The following is an 18,375-nucleotide window of genomic DNA, read 5'->3' as shown; positions in this document are numbered from 1 at the left end:
TCTCTTTAGGAATATTTTTTTGTCTCCCTAAAAGCAGAATTAGGGAAAATGCCAATCCTCAAACCCCCTCTTCTTCTGATACTTTCTCCCTTGTTAATCCCACTGGTTATAATCTCTTTCAGACCTCTCCCCAGGTATTTGTGTGTATGAGAACTGGCAGGGCCTGCAAGTGAGTAGTGGCTAACTCTGCCCTTTCCTAGCACTGATGGCAGCTCTTCCCTTGCACCAAACCACAGCACATCCAGTTATCTTTTTAGAGTCACTGCGTATCATCTACAGTAGATGATCATCAGTGTAGCTCATAAATTTTTGTTGCTACCATTTTGTTACCTGAGTGAGAGATGGAGCTTTGGGGAAATGCTACTCTCAGGATGAGCACTCTTGTCCCAGTGGATAATGTATAAAACAAAAGTAATAAAATACAGGCTGTAGATATGTAAAGTGTGAATACCTGCACTTAAGCATATTTGGTTAAAAACTCATTACAATAAATGCAGCACTGCCATTGTAAAGGGCCATTTTTCCATTCCCCATGAATGAGGTTCCAGCTTCAGAGTAGAGCTCTTGGCTTTGATCTGGGGAACTCTATGGTTTGCACTTATTTATGGAAACATTTGCCTTGTTTGTTTTTAAAGCCAGCAGAACTTGAAGGGAAAGTTTTATTTTTTCCTTGGTTCCCCTGAGAAACACTTGTTCATCTCGCTCCCATCCATGGGTTTTAACAATTGCCCTCTGTCATCATACAACATCCTCCAGTCCAGCCATCCCTGGTAGCAGGGCAGAGGCATCTGCTGATGGTGGTTGTGGAGTGGGAAGTTCTGCCTTTTCAGGAATAATCAGTGAAACAAGGGCAAAAGCCTTATCCTTGCTGAAATGAATGGTGAGGTTCTTGAAAGATGTCCCCATTCACTTCTTTTCTACTTCCTTTTGGTTTTGTGTTGGTTGTGAGCAGAAGCTGGGAGCCTGAAAAGAGGAAGCTGTTAGCAAAGTAGTGTCTGGATGATCAGAGGAGAATGGGAGGAGGAAAGTGGTGGGGAGGGAGGTGACATGGAAGTAGGGTGTTACTGAGCTGGTTGTCAGTGTGCTGATATGTAGATATGTGCAGGATGGGAGATTTAGAGGCTAATGAAATGTCCTTGGAGCCATCTGCAATGCTTCTGCTATGTAACGGATATTTTCTTCAACTCTTCTCTGCAACATTACTTTGTTAATATTTATTAATTCCTATTAATTGGTTGTTACAGAATAGTAAATGGGGATTTCTCATCTTCAGAGATTTCACTGATTCCAGAACAATATGGTTCCCTCAGCCCACTCTCTTCAGATATCACATCTCATGTGTGTACAGAAGCTATAGCACAGGGGAGTAAAGACCACAGACTGTGGTTTCAGAAGGCTTCAGAAGGTACCCAGCATGTGAAACATGAAGTGATACTAAACATACATGTAGACATCACAGAAGAGCTCTGTTCACATTTTTTAATTCATGTGGCAAAGCAGACAGTTATATCACTCTTTCCTTTTACTCATATTGATTTTAAAGCCTGCTCTCAAAAGAATTAGACTAATAAATACTATCTCCTCCATTTAATAGTGGGAGAATAGTCTTAGGTCACATTATTGCAACACTCCTCCCAGGCCCCATTGTGGATCTATCCATTCTCCTGTGGCTGAAAGAAGGATTTATGTTTTTCTGTCTAAATACCTCCAGATTTCTTATGCAAATTGTTCTCATCTCAATAGTATGTCAATGAAAATATATGAACATAGAATCATAGAATAGTTAGGGTTGGAAAGAACCTTAAGATCATCTTGTTCCAACCCCCTGCCATGAACATAAGAATATATGCCCTGAGACTTTCTCAGTTGCATGCAGGCAGGCTGAGTAGTGTGTTGTTTTCTTTACAAGACTTCTGAGGGCCATTTCTATGAGATCTACTCAACTGAATTAAAATACTATCAGTAAAAATGTGAGCGATAACCTTCTTTCATCTCTACCTGTCCTCTTCTGCTGAGGACGATTCTGCTTACTCACAATCCTGACACAATGCTACTAGTATTTTTTTTTTTGCCTTTAGCTGTTTTCTGTAGGATACTGGGCTAGAGTAGAACATGTCTTTGTTGCATGCATGTGCTTCTTATAAAGCTGTATTGATGAAATTGTCTTTGTCACAATGGTGTTGAAAGGATTATAACAGCGTATTGTCAGGCCTTCAAGTCTAGTCACCTTAAAATGAAATATCCACCAAAATAGATTTTCCAGTGCTATTTCACAGCCATCCAGGCTTTCTGTCTTCTGCCCTGAGTCTTCTAGGGGATATTCAGCCACTTTGACCATTTGAGATACCAGGGTTAGAACTGAGGGGATATCTGGACATCTGTCAGTTGGCACAAACTAGCGCTTTTCTCAAACCCACTGCGGATCTGGGCAATGCAGCAGGACAATCTCAGTCAGCCCATAGATGTTTGACCTACTGATAATAAAGTGACATGGTAGGTATGAGATAGACGTACCTTATGGCAGCGTGAGATAAAATGTGTCCCAGGACCCAGATCCAAGAAGATGTGTGGATTCTTTCTTAATTCCCATAAACATATATTGGATGCTTATTCCCCTTGAGAAATGACAGGCATCTCCAGACAGGAGCAGGCATTTAGTTAGCCACTTTGTGGGATGGTCAATGGGGAAGCACTGAGGAGAGGAGTGTGTCCTGTATCTTATCCCTCCCTGTGTTTCCCATGTCCTCTTCAGAGATTTTGGGAGAAGCCTTTTGGTTACTTTTGTTGTTGCCTCTTGCAGTGCACTCAGAAAGGCTGATTCTGCTGTTTGTTCTGGGTTGTCTTTCAAAAGAAGGAAAAAAATCCGTCTGGAGAGCAACAAAATGAGGGAAGGATGACTGGTCTTTCTTAGAGAGATTTTATCCCTTGGTAGATGTACACAGGACAAAAGCAAGAGAGTGAGCAAACAAATGTATATGAGTGCTAAAGTCAACCGGGATGTTCTGGCCAAACACCACTCCCCCAGGTCCATGGATGTGTCAGACTTTAAGCAGACCTGTTATCATATATGATGACCCAGGAAACAAGGGTCTTAAATTCCTTCTCCTCTAACAGCTTCATACACAAAGATTCCTGTGTTTAGCTTCTGCACCAGGGTTGAAGGGAAATGCTGTATAAAGAGAAGCAGGTAGTTGAATTAACTCATATTCTGGACTCAGCATGTTTTAAAACACTATAAAGGAAATCTCTAAACTTGGTTTTGATAAAATCTTGTATCAGCAGAATACAAAATGCAGTAACTCCATTGAAAAAGACAAGTGTATGATAGAGTTACACACATGGATTTAATTATTGTCTCTATTCTGCATATAATTCCCTGCTGAAAAAGATCATATTTTCAGAAAGAGAGTAAAATGAATAAATGTTTGAATTGTTACCCCTTTTCTTCCTTCTTGGGTTCTCTTTACTCACCTAAGTTGAGATCTTCATTTTACAAATACCCCTCAGCTCCCAGACTTTCTAATATTCCTGTCCTGTTGGCATTACAGGTATCCAGTCATATATTATGAAAATTGGTTGTGTCTGACCTGGAACCAGGATAAAGTTGGGCAACTGAACCCAGCAGGGATGTTTACTTCAGAAGGGAGTAACATGGTTTTAGATAATTGAGTATTTTCTTTATTTTTCATCTGAAAAAACCCAGTAAAAGACTGAAAGTGAACTACAGAATAGAGAAGGGGAATGGGTGATAAAAGCATAACTGAAAACATGAGGTCAAATAAGAGAGCTAACTTTCAAATGTATAGATAGGATGTGAAACTATATTGTCATGATGCATGTTAGTACTGAGCCAGAAAATCTAGGTCTGAGCTCACTAATGCATAATATCGTATCTGAGTGATGCATAGTGACTTTTCTAACTGAACATCATGAAAGGATTATCAGTAATAGATTCTTGCTAAGTCTTTGTAACCTTTGACATGGAATATTTACGCAATTGATCACAATCTCTCCCATGCAGACATCAGTAATACCTTTATCACTCCCCAGCTGATAGTGGGAAGCCAGATGGCAGGGATGATGAGCACTTATTTAAACTCAGAATGTGATTGTACCCAGCTGGGGTTTGGAATTGCAGCTCTTCTCTTGCTGTCTCAGGGTGTCCTTCTCATGGATACAGGCTCCTGGGCGCCTGGTGTTTATTTAACACCAGATTCCCCAGGATTTGCTTCTTTCTCTCCCACGATGTCTTTCCAGTTATCAGAGTTTGTGCAGAGGGGTTGCTGACCTAATGGCAACACTAGTGTGCTAGAGTAACTTAGGAAGAGGGCAGAGGAAACACTCCTATTCAATGGAAAATGCTAACCCTAAATAACACTTATGGGTGTGACACCCTGCAAACCCTTTACTCTTTTTTTCCCCTGTTTTAAGCTTTTGGATTCTTTAGAAGCCTGGTAATGTTTGAAGTTTAGCAACAAAGACTATTAGCCTACTTTGTTGAACTGCAGCTGTCACAAGATTTTAAAAGAAAACAGAGGCATGTATTATTGAAACATCAGGCCTCTGATTGTCTTCAGATGCTACTAACTTGACTAAAAAATCACCAATGATGTTGTAAATGAGCCTTTACCAACCAAGTAAATGTCTATTTCTGCCTCTTCTCTGGAAAAGAGTTTGCAGTTGGCTTCCCCCCTGCCATTAGCTACATAAAAATTAAAAAACCCCAACTTGTGTGTGGAATGGAAACTAGATCTTTTCTAGACAACTTTAGCATGACCAATTGTTGTTTGCCTTTACAATGGGGAGGTGCCAGCTCTAAAATCTGAACTAAATAATTACAAGTTCTAGAATATCACAGTAAACACAGGACAGAGGTGGTATAAGTCACTCCTTACTCATTTTCAGGTACAAGAATGACATATGCACATTTCTTTGCCTGAACTGAATGGAAATTTGTTTTCCAGTTTAAAGCCAATTTGTCTAATGGTACTTTCATTGAATTGCATGGAACTTAAGTCTTCCATCCTGACTGACTCAGAGTTTAGAGAGGGAGGCTGAGATAATAGAAGAAGGTAATTGATTTTGAAGTCAAGCACTGTCATTACTTTGATTCATAAACAATAATATATGTTTATTAAGACCAAGCTGATATTCCATTTGATATATTATGGAAGTAGTGGCCTTTGGCTCTGAAAGTTAGTGGACATTTGAGTCATTTTTTATATCACTAAACAGGGGACTATTTATCTTTTGGCACCAAGTTGAGGAGTTAACGTGGTAGTGACCTGTGAGCTGATTAAAATATTATGCTGGATTAGCATTAGCATGATGGCTGTTATACATTTTGCAGCATTAGTATGTTACCTATTAAATTAGATTGTCACATTGATTTTGTGTGTTTTAAGGCTGCAAAAATTCCTATGGTCTATTATTAGTGCTTGTTTAAAACTTGAAATAAATATGTTTAGACTAAAAGTTTCAAGTGGAGGGTTTTAAAGCCAGGTTCTTGAATTCATTCTTAGACATCAAACTAAACAGAGCTTGATTCTCAGAAGTACTAAAAAGCTGTGCTGAATTCAGTCAAAGCTCTGGAATCTATGCATGGGTTGATGTGTCAGGATCAAATCAGAGCAAGTAGAAAAAAGGACCTGACAAATCTGAGACCTTTTTCCCCAGGGAAAGAGGAGAGAAACTCCAGAAAAACATGAACAAGGGCAAAAAAGGGGCAACTGCAGAAGTCACCCTGATGGTTATGTGTATTTCCTCTCAATGCTGCTGGAAATGACTTCATATTCATTGCTCTAAAGGACCACGTTTCGTCCTTTATTCCTGGCGGACTCATGCTGTAGATTGTGGGGAGTTATTTACGTCTCAATTTATTTCTCAACCCATTGGCCATAATTAAAAATGGAATTTGGCACTCCTCAGAGCCCCTGCTGGAGACTTTCACCTTGTAGAAGACGGGGGATTAAATGTGATGATTTATTGAGCTCATATACAGTCCCCTGACTGTACTGTGGCACTGAGCCGAAAGCAAGCTGAAATGATACCCAGTCCTCTTTGGCAACTACTCATATCATGAGCAGAGTAAATCCTATCCCTTGACTAAAGCCCTGTCTTGTTTCATCCACATTTGCCCAAGTTCCTGATGTGTGGGAGTTCTCGGTAGCACAAACTTAAGGTTGGAGTAGGCAGTGGCTGCAGGCCAAGGTAGTGTGCCTTTAGGATGTTGGGATCCTTGCCTGTGTTTTTGTTGTCATGACATGCCTTCTGCTGTGCCTATGAAAAGCACAGAACATGATTTCTTACAGTCACTGCTGTCCATCTTTGAGAGGGAAGTGGAAATGATGTTCAGAATCACAGCTCTAAAGTCTGATGATTGCTCTGTGATTACTTTTCAGATTCTTAGGACTTTTTGGTACTAAAGCCAAACAGAAATGCACTCAAATCTGGCAGAGGCTTTGCTTGCTTGCTTGTTTCTTCCCTGCTGAGCCAGAAAACAAACAGGAAGAAATATGTGTCCATGCACAGCTTCTACCACAGCATTTAGAAAATGTATGTGTATATGAGGTGGTTGTCATGGAAGAGGAGATGGCAAGTCTGTTTTTCGTTAGGGTGAGCTTTCAGGACCATGGTGTCTTTTGAAACATCTCTAAGTGCCTTATTGCTTTCTTCGATGCTCTTAAGGGTGTGCTCTTTTTGGACTCTGAGTTGTCTTTGCTAGATATGAGTAAGGAATCATCCTGCAATACCCTTGATAAAACCCAGCTTGTTCATACCAAAACACCTTTTTCTTCAGTTCAGGGTGATGTCATGCGATGTGCCCCACAGGAAAAGACAAAAGATCTTGATGAAAGGATACAGCTGGCTAGGGCTGTTTCCATTGCAGGAAGGGATACTGGCAGAAGGGTAATTTACAGGGACTGAAGCGTATTGATTTCTGCAAAAGCCTGATTGCAAAAGTTTCTTATGTCTAGAATGAAGTCTGGTCTGAAAGAAGGGAAGGAAAAAAAATAACCACCCTAGAGAAACTGCTTGTAAGAACAAGCAGACTACATAAGACAGCTAAAGGCTTGTGGGAAATCCAGCTTCAGATCCCCAGTTCTAATTCAGGCACAGTGAAAACTTGCAGTAATTTAGTAACATCCAGTCTGTATAGAATGGATATTCATTGCTGTTACTCATTGAACCCTTTGTTATATGGTTGTTTCTTTTGTTGATGTGAACTCTTTGCATATTACACTTGTTTTAATGTCCTCTAAAAGTTCTTTTCATTAATGAGGCTGTGCTGTCCATGCCCTGTGATTTGCCAGGAATGCTTTTTCATGATAAAGTGGTGTCTTTAACCTTCAATACTTCCTTAGCATAGCAGCATCGTGTAAAAACCGCTTGTGGAAATTATTTTCCTTGACAAAGCGACTTCTTTAGGGCCATGTAACTAATACAAAAAGCAATAGTTTCCTTGACTTGAAGGATTTTTCAGTGCAGCTCAAACCTGATTGTCATTGTACCTTTTGACTTCCTTTTAGAAATCAGGAATATTTAGAAGTAATCCATGAGCTGTGTTGCCAGTATATGATTCAGCCACTGGAAGTGGTATGTTTGGGTGGACTCTAAGAAATTGAGTGTATTTCCAACCTAAAATAGTACTTCTCCAGATTGCATTTGGTCAACATTATTCTTTTTAAGCTCTCACATCCGAGTCAGTCTGTGGTGTACCTGTGAGACAGAGCTGTCTTGCTTCTTACTGAGGACAAATCCCACAGACTGTCGCCTTTGTGTTTGTAGGGTTGTGAGCAGAAGGGACTGAACATGTGGCAAAATTAATAACTGGGTAGCATTCATACTTTAATCCTTAATTAAAGACAAGTGGGTATGTGAAATACATTTCCCCAGGGCTGTGGTGAGAGAATATCCACACATGTAATTAATCTAGCTGCTGGAAGTCACAGTTTCACCACTAAAATCAAGCAGAAAGAGACACCAGCGAACAATATGGGCACACTCCAGCATTCATTGAAGTCAATGGGAAACTTGTCTTTTGACTTCAAAGGGCGTTGGACTGAACCCTGCAAGATCATATTAAAACACTTAAAAGTCATTAAACACTTATTCACACCATACTGCAGTAATAGAAGTAGAAAAAGAAAAAAGGTGGATTTTAACTTAACCCACTCCATATGTTTTTAATTGTTCCATGTTTATGCAGTTTGGTTGCGTACATTTGGATTAGGTGGTGACTTCCCTGTTGATTTGTGTTTGACTGTTGCTGCATAGGGTACTCTTTAAAACTTTGTTTTTCTGTATGTGTATTCTTCTTGTATATTGATACAATCCTTGCTTAAGTTAATACATGTGATTTTTTTTTGGTGAGAGCAAAGATAGCAGCTTCTGTGAGCTGTAGTAGAATCATAATCCTAAAAAGGTTTTGGTTGAAAGGGACCTTAAATTTCATCCAGCTCCAACCCCATGCCACAGGCAGGGACACCTTCCACTAGATCAGGTTGCTCCAAGCCCCGTCCAACCTGGCCTTGAACACTGCCAGGGATGGGGCAGCCACAGCTTCTCTGGGCACCCTGTGCCAGTGCCTCAGCACCCTCACAGGGAAGGATTTCTTCCTAATGTCTAATCTCAGTCTCCCCTCTGTCAGGTTAAAGCCATTCCCCTTGACCTCTCACTACAGGCCCTTGTAAAAAGTCCTTCTCCAATTTCTTGCTGGCCTCTTTAGTTATTGGAAGACTGTTATAAGCTCTCCCCAGAGCCTTCTCTTCTCCAGACTGAACAAGTCCAGCTCTCTCAGCCTCTCTCCACAGCAGAGGTGCTCCAGACCTCTGATCATTGCCATGGCCTCCTTTGGACTAGCTCCAACAGCTCCATGTTGCTCTTGTGTTGTTGCTCCAGAGCTGGATGCGTGACTGCAGGTGTGTCTCACCAGAGCAGAGAGTCCTTTGACCTGCTGGCTGAGGCTTGTTGTTTGGCTGAGTCTCTGTTATTTAGGAAACTCTGTGAGGTACAACTCCTACCCTAAGAGTAGGGACCGTGGAAGGGGCTGAAGTCGTTGATGTGTTTTCTGCCAAGGGGATTAACGGAGCCCCGGCATACATGTGGTCCTTTGTATGGGGTGGGAAAGAGATCATAGAGCTGCCGCCACTACTGTTAATATGTCTGGTGTTGACTGGGGTCCATTACCAAGAACACACAAACCACTCCAAACAGTGCATGGTCTAAACTTCAGATAATTCTGGGCAGCTGCTGGGCACAGGACATGGACAAACTTTGGTAATGGAACTGAATTCAGGGACTGGCAGGAGGCTTCAAGGTGCTGGAGGGTAAATATTTAACCATGCCTCTGCTGTTATTCACCCAGCTAACTGGTGATTTGGGAGTTTGGTTAGCCACTAATCTTTGACTTCAGAGATCTGTAGCAAATCAGTGTGTGAGAGAGAGCAAATACTTGCCTTCAAACAGATGAAATAGGGTGGTCAAAAAGCAAGTGAGTGCCCAGCTTTCCCACATCTGGAAGATGCAATTTAAATTGCATTGCATATCAATTACATGTTGTGGTTGGCAGTCTGTGTTCAGAGAAGTTTGCTAACTGATGCAAGGCGAAGTTGAGAGTTTGCCCATTTGAAGATTTGTTGTGCTTATGTATGGTATTTATTTATTCCCTCAATTTCATCTGTGATGAATTCACGCTAAGCTTTAAAGTAGCTAAAATTTGAGAGGAACACTTGCCTATGTAATGGTAGAGCATTTACCACTTCAGTTTTCTCATAAATTGGACTTGGGAAGTCAGGACTGAACAGACCACAATGAGCATTTTATCCACACAGCAAACTGGATTTAGGTGTCACATGTGTGGCAAATGGTATAGGTTTTGTGGCTTGGGCTCCAGCAACAAGAAAAGGCAATCCTTTCATCCCATCAGATGCATAATGTGGCACCATTTAATACATCTGGTATGAAGCCTAGAATATAGCAAATAGAAAAACTGAAAAACTTTCTTCCTTTATATACAGAAAGTGTAAATGTGTGTAAGTTTTGCTTTAGAAGTGTGCTGGAAGATGGCTTTTCTTGCCCCTGCATGTCTGTAGACATGTATTATAGCCACATTGGTACCTTTACCCATCCATTCATTTCACTGATATTAGAAACCAACAAGGCAAGATGCAGTTTTCTTTATTAAGTGGAGCACACTGGAGGCAACCTCAGTCAAAATCTAGGTTTTAGAAAACCCAGAGATGAAGATGATTTGCTCTTTGCTTCCATATTGTGGAGGACTAATGGAAACAATTATGAACTTCCTTTTTTAAGGAAATGTCTTGAGTTTATTAAAACTGAATTTACAGGTGTGCCAAACACACCACTGCTTCTGTGGAACCAAGAGTAGGTCTTCTTCTGACTTGTTTTGGAATAATGTGCTTATTCCTGTTTGGCACATACAAAAATAAAGGAGTAGAGAAGCCTGCTTCCTGTCTGCAGTGTTGAATAGAAAAATTTGCTGTAATTATATGTTTAATAGGTGTATATAAAAATCTGCTTGCCTATATGCATAGGTGAAATACCTGTTTGTTTTCTGTTACAGAAAAGAGTCAAAGATGTTATATCTCCAATTGTATTTGAAGCTGCATACAGCCTTGGGGAACATGTAATAGAAAGAGGAAAAGAGGACAAGGATCTGCCTGCTCTCAAGCCCATTCTCCGCTGGAAGAAAGGACAAAAGATAGCACAAAGGAACCAGGTTAGACTTGGATTGTGTTATTTCCCTAGAAGGCCTGTGGCTGAACTGACATCAGAAGTGGACATAAAAGGGGATTGCCAACCTCTGGGGTGTTTGCACACAGTAATCTCTTTTGTACAATCCTTACTGTGGGTGACATCAATGTTTCTCCATGATATAGTAAAGACATGTGCTGATAGAGTCGGACAGTGCAAGGTGAGGTCACTTTTGTTTCAGGGTGTTTGTGCTGAGAAGGTGGAGGGTGCTGAGGCGCTGGCACAGGGTGCCCAGAGAAGCTGTGGCTGCCCCATCCCTGGCAGTGTTCAAGGCCAGGTTGGACACAGGGGCTTGGAGCAACCTGCTCTAGTGGAAGGTGTCCCTGCCCATGGCAGGGGGTTGGAACTAGATGAGCTTTAAGGTCCCTTCCAACCCAGTCCATTCTATGAATAAGTGAAAGAGTGACAGAGGTCCTGCTCCTTCTGGTTCTTCTCTTTCTGTAGGAGGTTCTTTTGAAAGGCTTGGCCCTGGCTTTCTATCCAGATTGGACCTTTGGTAGTGCCAGAGAGACAGGGCTGGCCTGAGAAGCGGATGTGGGAATTTGCCCATCTGTGTGAAGAGGAACAGTGGACAGAGTAAAGGAAAACTTGCCTGGCCCGACTGCCCTCTTTTCTTGAGGGTTCCTCACGTGCAGTCATGTGGCAGGGGAAACCCACTCCTGCAGTTAATGCAAGACATGCCCTGCTAAAATAGGATGGTTTGTTTTGGAAAAAGTGTAAGTGCAGCCATGTACTTATTAGGATTCCATTTTGTTCCACTGCACAGCAGAAAACACTTTTGTCTTTAATTTTGGTGAGAGCAGGAGAGCTCCCTTAATGTTGAAACACTTCTCATTTAGAGAATAAAATCTGTTTTGTTTTGTTCTTTCTTCCAAACTTTTCCCAAAGGAATTGAAGTGAATGTGATCATCCTGCCTGTCTTGTTTGTCTGTCTTGACCTCACTAGTTAGCATCTTTGGGAAATGCTGGCCAATTTTGGCAGGTTTTGACAGGAGTGATCAAGACAGTGCCTCTGAAGGGATTAAACTCCTTCAGGGTTCATGAAGCAGGTGAGGAGAAAGACTCCGTTAGTGATCTTTCTAAAGACCACTTCCAGCACAGTCCTTGCAGCTGCAGGACAATTCAACCTCCCACAGTGCCGGCACTGGAGCATCCAACTGTGAAGCTTGAGGCTCCATAGGGAAATCAGATTTCTGTGGCTTGCAAAATTTCTTGTGTGTCAGAATTGCAGGGTAATTTGGGACTGGAAAGGACCTTTGGAGCTCCAGTTCCTTGCTCAAAGTGGAGCCAATTTACAAGTTAGATTGTGTTGCTCAGAGTTGCATCAAATCATGTTTATTTTCCAAAGCATGCTTACAGTTATGAGCTGGCATTGTTTGTGAATAGAAAACTTTAAAAACCTTGTGAAAAGACTGTCTGAACTCTGAGGCTTTTAACAATGAATTGTTAGATCTGGATTTTAACCCTGAGAGGTTCATGTCTGTTAAGTAAGGATCATCTGTAACATTGCTTTCTGATCCCGCTCCCAGGGATATGTTACTGCGTTGAAACTGCAGGCCCCTGAATACTATTAAAAGAAAAAAAAGTAACAAAAATGCTTAAAAGAGATTTGCTTTGTCATATTATACAAGTGAACACACTGAACTGTGTTTGGCTATAATCCTTGTACTTAGTGACATGGGTATTTATTCAAGTATGGTTTAATGTTATAAATGTATGAATGGAAGATGCATCTAAGAAATACTTAATTTTACAAAGAGGGATTTTGTGGCTGTTAACATGTCTGAATGTTGTATTGTTGCAATGATATGATGGGAACTTGGGGAGAACTTTGGAATTTAGGCAGTGTGCTAAAAACTGAAGTGTTACATGAGCAAAACTGCTTGGATGCTTTACCACTGTGTTTAAACTCAAAGGTCTCATCTTGCCCTGCTGGCATAGTCTCGGATCAATATTTAAATACTTAAATGCTGACATTATACAGTAGAAACAAAGATACAGTGCAATTTTCCCTGACTTGGTTTCTTGTGTAATTTGGATGAGAGGGGGCAAGTTTAACAATCCCTTTCCCTTTGCTTTCCAGATGCTGTTCACTTAGCTTAGTCAGAAAAGGATTTTGAGATGGGGTATGCCTGCAAATGAGCTTGCACCTAAGGAAGTGGGAAGAGCTTTAGATCTAGTGTAGCAGTCATGGTGACAAAGCCCTGACGGAGTAGCCTTAGGGCATGGTGGCAGGGTCCTCAATGACCATTTTCATGAGAAAATCAGGGCATAGTGGTTTTGGTTGACAAGAAACTGAACATGAGCCGGCAGTGTGCATTTGTAGCCCAGAAACCAACCATGTCCAGGGCTCCATCAAGAGGAGTGTGATCAGCAGGTAGAAGGAGGTGATCCTGCCCCTCTACTCTGCTCTCGTGAGACCTCACTTGGAGTACTGAGTGCAGTTCTGGTGTCCTCAGCATGAAAGGGCCATGGAACTGCTGGAACGAGTCCAGAGGAGGCCATGAGGATGGTCAGAGCACTTCCTGTATGAAGACAGGCTGAGAAAGCTGGGGCTGTTCAGCCTGGAGAAGAGAAGGCTGCATGGAAACCTCAGAGCAGCCTCCCAGTATCTGAAGGGGGCCTACAAGGATGTTGGAGAGGGACTCTTCATCAGGGACTGTAGTGATAGGACAAGGGGAAACGGGTTTAAACTTAAACAGGGGAAGTTAGACAGAAGGAGGAAGTTCTTCCCTGTGAGGGTGGTGAGGCACTGGAACAGGTTGCCCGGAGGAGCAGTAAATGTTCCATCGCTGGCAGTGTTCAAGGCCAGGCTGGACAGAGCCTTGGGTGACATGGTCTAGTATGACCATGGCAGGGAATTGGAACTGGGTGATCTTAAGGTCCTTTCAAACCCTAACTATTCTATAAATCTTTCAGGATTCTTGTTATGTCATGAGATGAAATTGTTTTACAAGGCCCAGAGGGTAAGTAGGAAGCAAAGTTTATATAATAAATGATTTGCATTTTCAAAGAATCCAAGGATTACATAAGGACCTGGCATTCTGGAAGTCCAAGGCTGTTTTAGTGGGCTCTTTCTTTCAGAAGATATAGCATGGATGAGGATACTATTAAGTTGAATAAAAGCTTAGTGTTAGTGCTAGGACTCAAGTCTTTAAATATAGTGAGTTGTGTGTGATTTTTCCAAAGCCCTAGATCCTATTGATCCAGTCAGAATATGGCATTTTGAAATCAGAAATGTTGCATCTGTTGCTTTAAGGCAGCATTATGATACTGTTAAAAGGCTTCTAAAAAGTTCGGGTGTCTGGTTTTTGTGAAGGACTGCAGGAGAATAAGCTGGAAGTAGAGAATAGCTGAAGAAATGGGAGGGAGGTCTGACTGGACAGAAAAGGTGGAAAATTCTGTCTTTCAAGATCCTGCTGCAGATCTGCTAGATCCTCTTGAAAAGCCACACATCTTACAAACATGTGGGCTTTAAAGTCACCTAGAAATGATTTTATTTAAACTAAAGTGATGTGAAAGTTTAAGTGGTCACTTTCCCTGTGATTTCAGTTTGTTTTTCATGAACTAAATGTTCCCTGTATGCACGTGTGACTTTCCAACAAGAGTGTGCTGCCTGACGGCTTACACACAAGGAGGTGGGAAAGCCATCAAGAGGCCTCTTGAAGTGAGAATTGAAGATTATGTTGAGCATATGATGTTCTTCATAACACTTTACCGTAATGCATTAAGGAGGCAGCTTGGAAATAGAGTTCATGGACACCCACCACCTAAAGTGACAGGTCCCTAATGACATAATCACAGAAAAGGATTTCATTGGATATTCATCCTGTAAATCAGTATTTCATTGTATGTGAGAGAACAGGCTGATGAGGGACTAATCACTTGGACTACAGTAGTAAAAGGAGTGTGTGGATGTGGAATAGCATTCAAACTGCTTTTATTTATTGATTACCTTTATTTTAAAAGAATGCAGCTTTTACCATAAGGCAGTGCAAAAATACTTGTATTTAAGAATAAACCAGACCAAAACCGAAACCTTGACTCTTCAGTGAAGGAGACTGCTTTTATTCCTAAATGAACTATGCTTGAAACAATCAGAATGTGAGAAATAATTTGAACATCTGATTGCTTTGAAGAAAAGGATCTTAACTGAAATTTCCTGATGAAAAAGCATGCGATTTTGGGACTTCATCTGTTGGCCTCTTTTAGCAAGCAAAGAGGCTCTAGTACTTCAGAATGAAGTAATAATGTAATTAAACTGGCCTGAGGGACTATGTAAAACAGGATACAGTAACATATAATTTCTCATGGACTTAATTATTTTCTTGGTTCATGTGCTTACAAGAAGTCATGGTTGCTATAGCTGGTCTAATTTTTTTGTGGTAGCACAATCAAATACTTAAGGGTTATGTGTATGTGTCTACTGATGGATGCCTCAGAAACTTGTACAATTGGGTGGAGACTGGTTGTGTGGGGAAGATTACAGCTTTCCAAGTTGTAAGTGGTTAGCCAGCTCAGTTTTGCTCAAACAGAAAATCTCTGGTGGGTTGAGATTGGGTGGGGGGAAAAAAAGGATTCTACTTTTTGGGTGCACATTACAAACTCTAAAGCTTCCCACTCTGAGGATGACTTTCCATTAGCTTCTTTGTTGCCTCCCAAATCCAGTTGCTACCCCTATCCACTGGAAAAAACTAGTAAGGTTTCTTACTTCAGGGACATCAATGTATATTTAGAACTTGGTTTGGCGTAGTTCATTGTGAGTGGTTTGTACTATAACATTTATTTTTGTATACACACTGTATAAATACATATCAACCAAGAAGGAGAGGGATCTCCTGCCAAATACAGTGGGGATTTGTTCCTAGTAGTATCAAGTAATGTATCTCAGAGCTTGAAATGTGGTATGCCAGAATTCTGCCTATTCTAAATACTGTAATAAAATCACCTGCTGTTATGTGGAAGGAGACACCATTTTGTTATAAGAAAATAGTCTCAGTAGGTTTAATTGCGTCAGTGTCTTCAGGACTTCATGAATGGTCTGCCATAAAACTGCTAGTGAGTTTTAAGAAGAGATAAAATGTGTTCAGGACATTCTGTTCCCAGCTGTGCCACTGACTTGGATCAGTGCTGCACCTCTGAGTGGCTGACGCTGCACATCCCTGGGATAAGCTTTACGTTTTTAAAGCAGAGGGCTATTTCTTGGAAATAAGTTGTGTCTGAAAAGCTGGTTAAGCTTTTGCACAAAAATTAACTTAGTTGGCAGGTATGAGAAAGTATAGGAGGATTTTTATGGAGCTGACTTATGAACATTAGTGATTTTCAGTTTGCTGCAAAAATAATTACATTCTTTATCTCAGAACAAGCACAAACACACACAGAGTCTCATACTGAGGGTAAAGCAATTACAAGATCTGGGCAGGCTGAAATGTAGTATCCATACACATGCCATGGTCTACATTTTGTCAATAATACCTTTTCCAGAATAGAGATCCCTGTGTGCGTGCTTGAGTCAGGTCATGTCTCTGCCAGCAAACTGAGCTGTGCCCAGGGCATTTCTAGGCATTGGAGTGACATGTTTATCCTGGTAAGCTGCTTTAATGGCTCTTGTCAACATTCTGGCCGGTGCCAAATACTGAAAACTATTCCCAGGCATGAATCAGGAGTTAGGATGCTTCTGTCTTGGAGGGCAGGGCAGTTTAACTTATGGGTACACTGAAGCCTCAGTAATTGAGTATATTTGTCCGTTGCTGGATAGGTGTAAAATTTTAACCCAGGCACATAGGAAGTCTTTGGGAGACTGCAGAAGTCAGCCTAATGGCTGTTTTCCACATGAAACATCTTGCCACTAAATTATTTCCTACTTGGGCAGGGCAAGCTCCCAAATTATCTTCTATATCTACTCTTGCAGAGATCCACTGTGTGCCACCCTTCCTGCTTAATTTCCATTGTTTTCTGTTTGGTTGGAGTTGGATTGCTGAAAGTGATGATTTGCACTCCTCCCTCTTCCATCCCTTTGGTGGTGTCTGTCTTTTGCTCCAGACAAGTTTGGTCAGAGCCGGTACCGTACTGGCAGGGCCCGAGTGCAGTTTGTGCCAGGAAATCTGGGAAGGACCCACCCAGAGCATGTACACTGCTAGTACAATTGAATGGAAATCAGTGCCTCTGATGGTGTGCATGTTTCTGTAGGCTTGTTCTTATGCAATGACCAGCTTCACCAGTAATTGTTCAACTTGTTCACATTCCTGTTTAACATTAGAGGAAAACCAGCATAACTGAGTATACGCAAGACCGCGTTTAATCATAGAATCATAGAACCATAGAATAGTTAGGGTTGGCAAGGACCTTAAGATCATCTAGTTCCAACCCCCCTGCCATGGGCAGGGACACCTCACACTAAACTATATTGCCCAAGGCTTCATCCAACCTGGCCGTGAACACTGCCAGGGATGGAGCATTCACAACCTCCCTGGGCAACCCATTCCAGTACCTCACCACCCTAACAGTAAAGAATTTCTTCCTTATATCCAATCTAAACCTCTGCTGTTTAAGTTTCAACCCGTTACCCCTTGTCCTATCACTACAGTCCCTAATGAATGGTGAGTCCCTCACCAGCATCTCTGTAATCCCCAGGTTTAATCTCATGGGCTTCCTAAAGAACAATAGCGAATATTATATGATAATCTACATACTCACAGATATATAGACCTTCATTTCTTGGCATATGTGCTAGGGGAGAGGCAGCCTATAGAGTGATCCTGTCTTAGGGTGGTAGGGTTGTACCCCAGCTGGCAACTAAGCCATATACAGCTGCTCACTCCCACGACACTGGGATGGGGGAAGGAACTGGAAAGGTAAAAGTGAGCAAGCTCATGAGTTGAGGTTAAGACAGTTTAAAGGCAAAGCAAAAGCTGCACATGCCAGTGAAACAAAGCAATGAATTGATTCACCTTAACATAAAATCCTACTGGGTAATTTCTGCAGTTCAGTGTAACAGCATGCATTTAATTTCCAGACTACTTTGTGGATGGAGAATTGTAATTGTAAGTAAGGGAGAGCTCCTGCTTATGTGTGGAGCTATAGATGAAAATGCTAATAGTCTTAAAAAGCTACAGAGACAAGAGACAGACTTCAGGAAGCCAGGGTCCATTAGCTCTGTTCATATGAAGGATCAGTAGAGCTTAATTGGAATACCTAACATCTTGAGATAAGATAATATGATGGTATTAGTTCATTCAGCTCAGAGTACCTCAGTGCTACAGAACCCCTGGCAGTTTAAAGTAGCATTCATAAATACAAACCACAGAGGTGCAGGTGGATTATAGGAGAGATCTTTCACGTATCCTTGGGGGTCTAAATGAGCTAAAAGTAGACATAAATGGCATATCTCATGATTTGAAGACATTTTTTTTGCATTTCCAGATGATGAAACAGCTGCCACATCTGTTTTTCATTTGTCATTGTTATTATGCCTTTGTATTTTTAATTACACAATTGTGTGCTGAGTAACAAAGGTTTTGACTTGTTTTTTAAAACATTTAAGTAAGAAAGCATTCTGAGTGAGAAAGATTCATCTTACATGGTTCTACTTTTAGTAGT

At 41.3% G+C, this 18,375-nt stretch overlaps 1 protein-coding gene across 1 annotated transcript in view; it reads left to right on the top strand.

Annotated features, from left to right (window-relative positions):
• The window catches only part of ITGA9 (integrin subunit alpha 9), a 213,540-nt gene that overhangs the window by 99,840 nt on the left and 95,325 nt on the right, over positions 1 to 18,375 (top strand). The window contains exon 16 of the mRNA XM_034062975.1: positions 10,586 to 10,741. Coding sequence (XP_033918866.1) covers positions 10,586 to 10,741 — 156 coding nt within the window. The remainder of the gene's footprint in view (positions 1 to 10,585; positions 10,742 to 18,375) is intronic.

This window comes from Melopsittacus undulatus, chromosome 1, assembly GCF_012275295.1.
Source record: "Melopsittacus undulatus isolate bMelUnd1 chromosome 1, bMelUnd1.mat.Z, whole genome shotgun sequence".
NCBI lineage: Eukaryota > Metazoa > Chordata > Aves > Psittaciformes > Psittaculidae > Melopsittacus > Melopsittacus undulatus.
The sequence above is the reverse complement of the archived record's forward strand: the minus strand, read 5'-3'. Positions and strand labels throughout refer to the sequence as shown.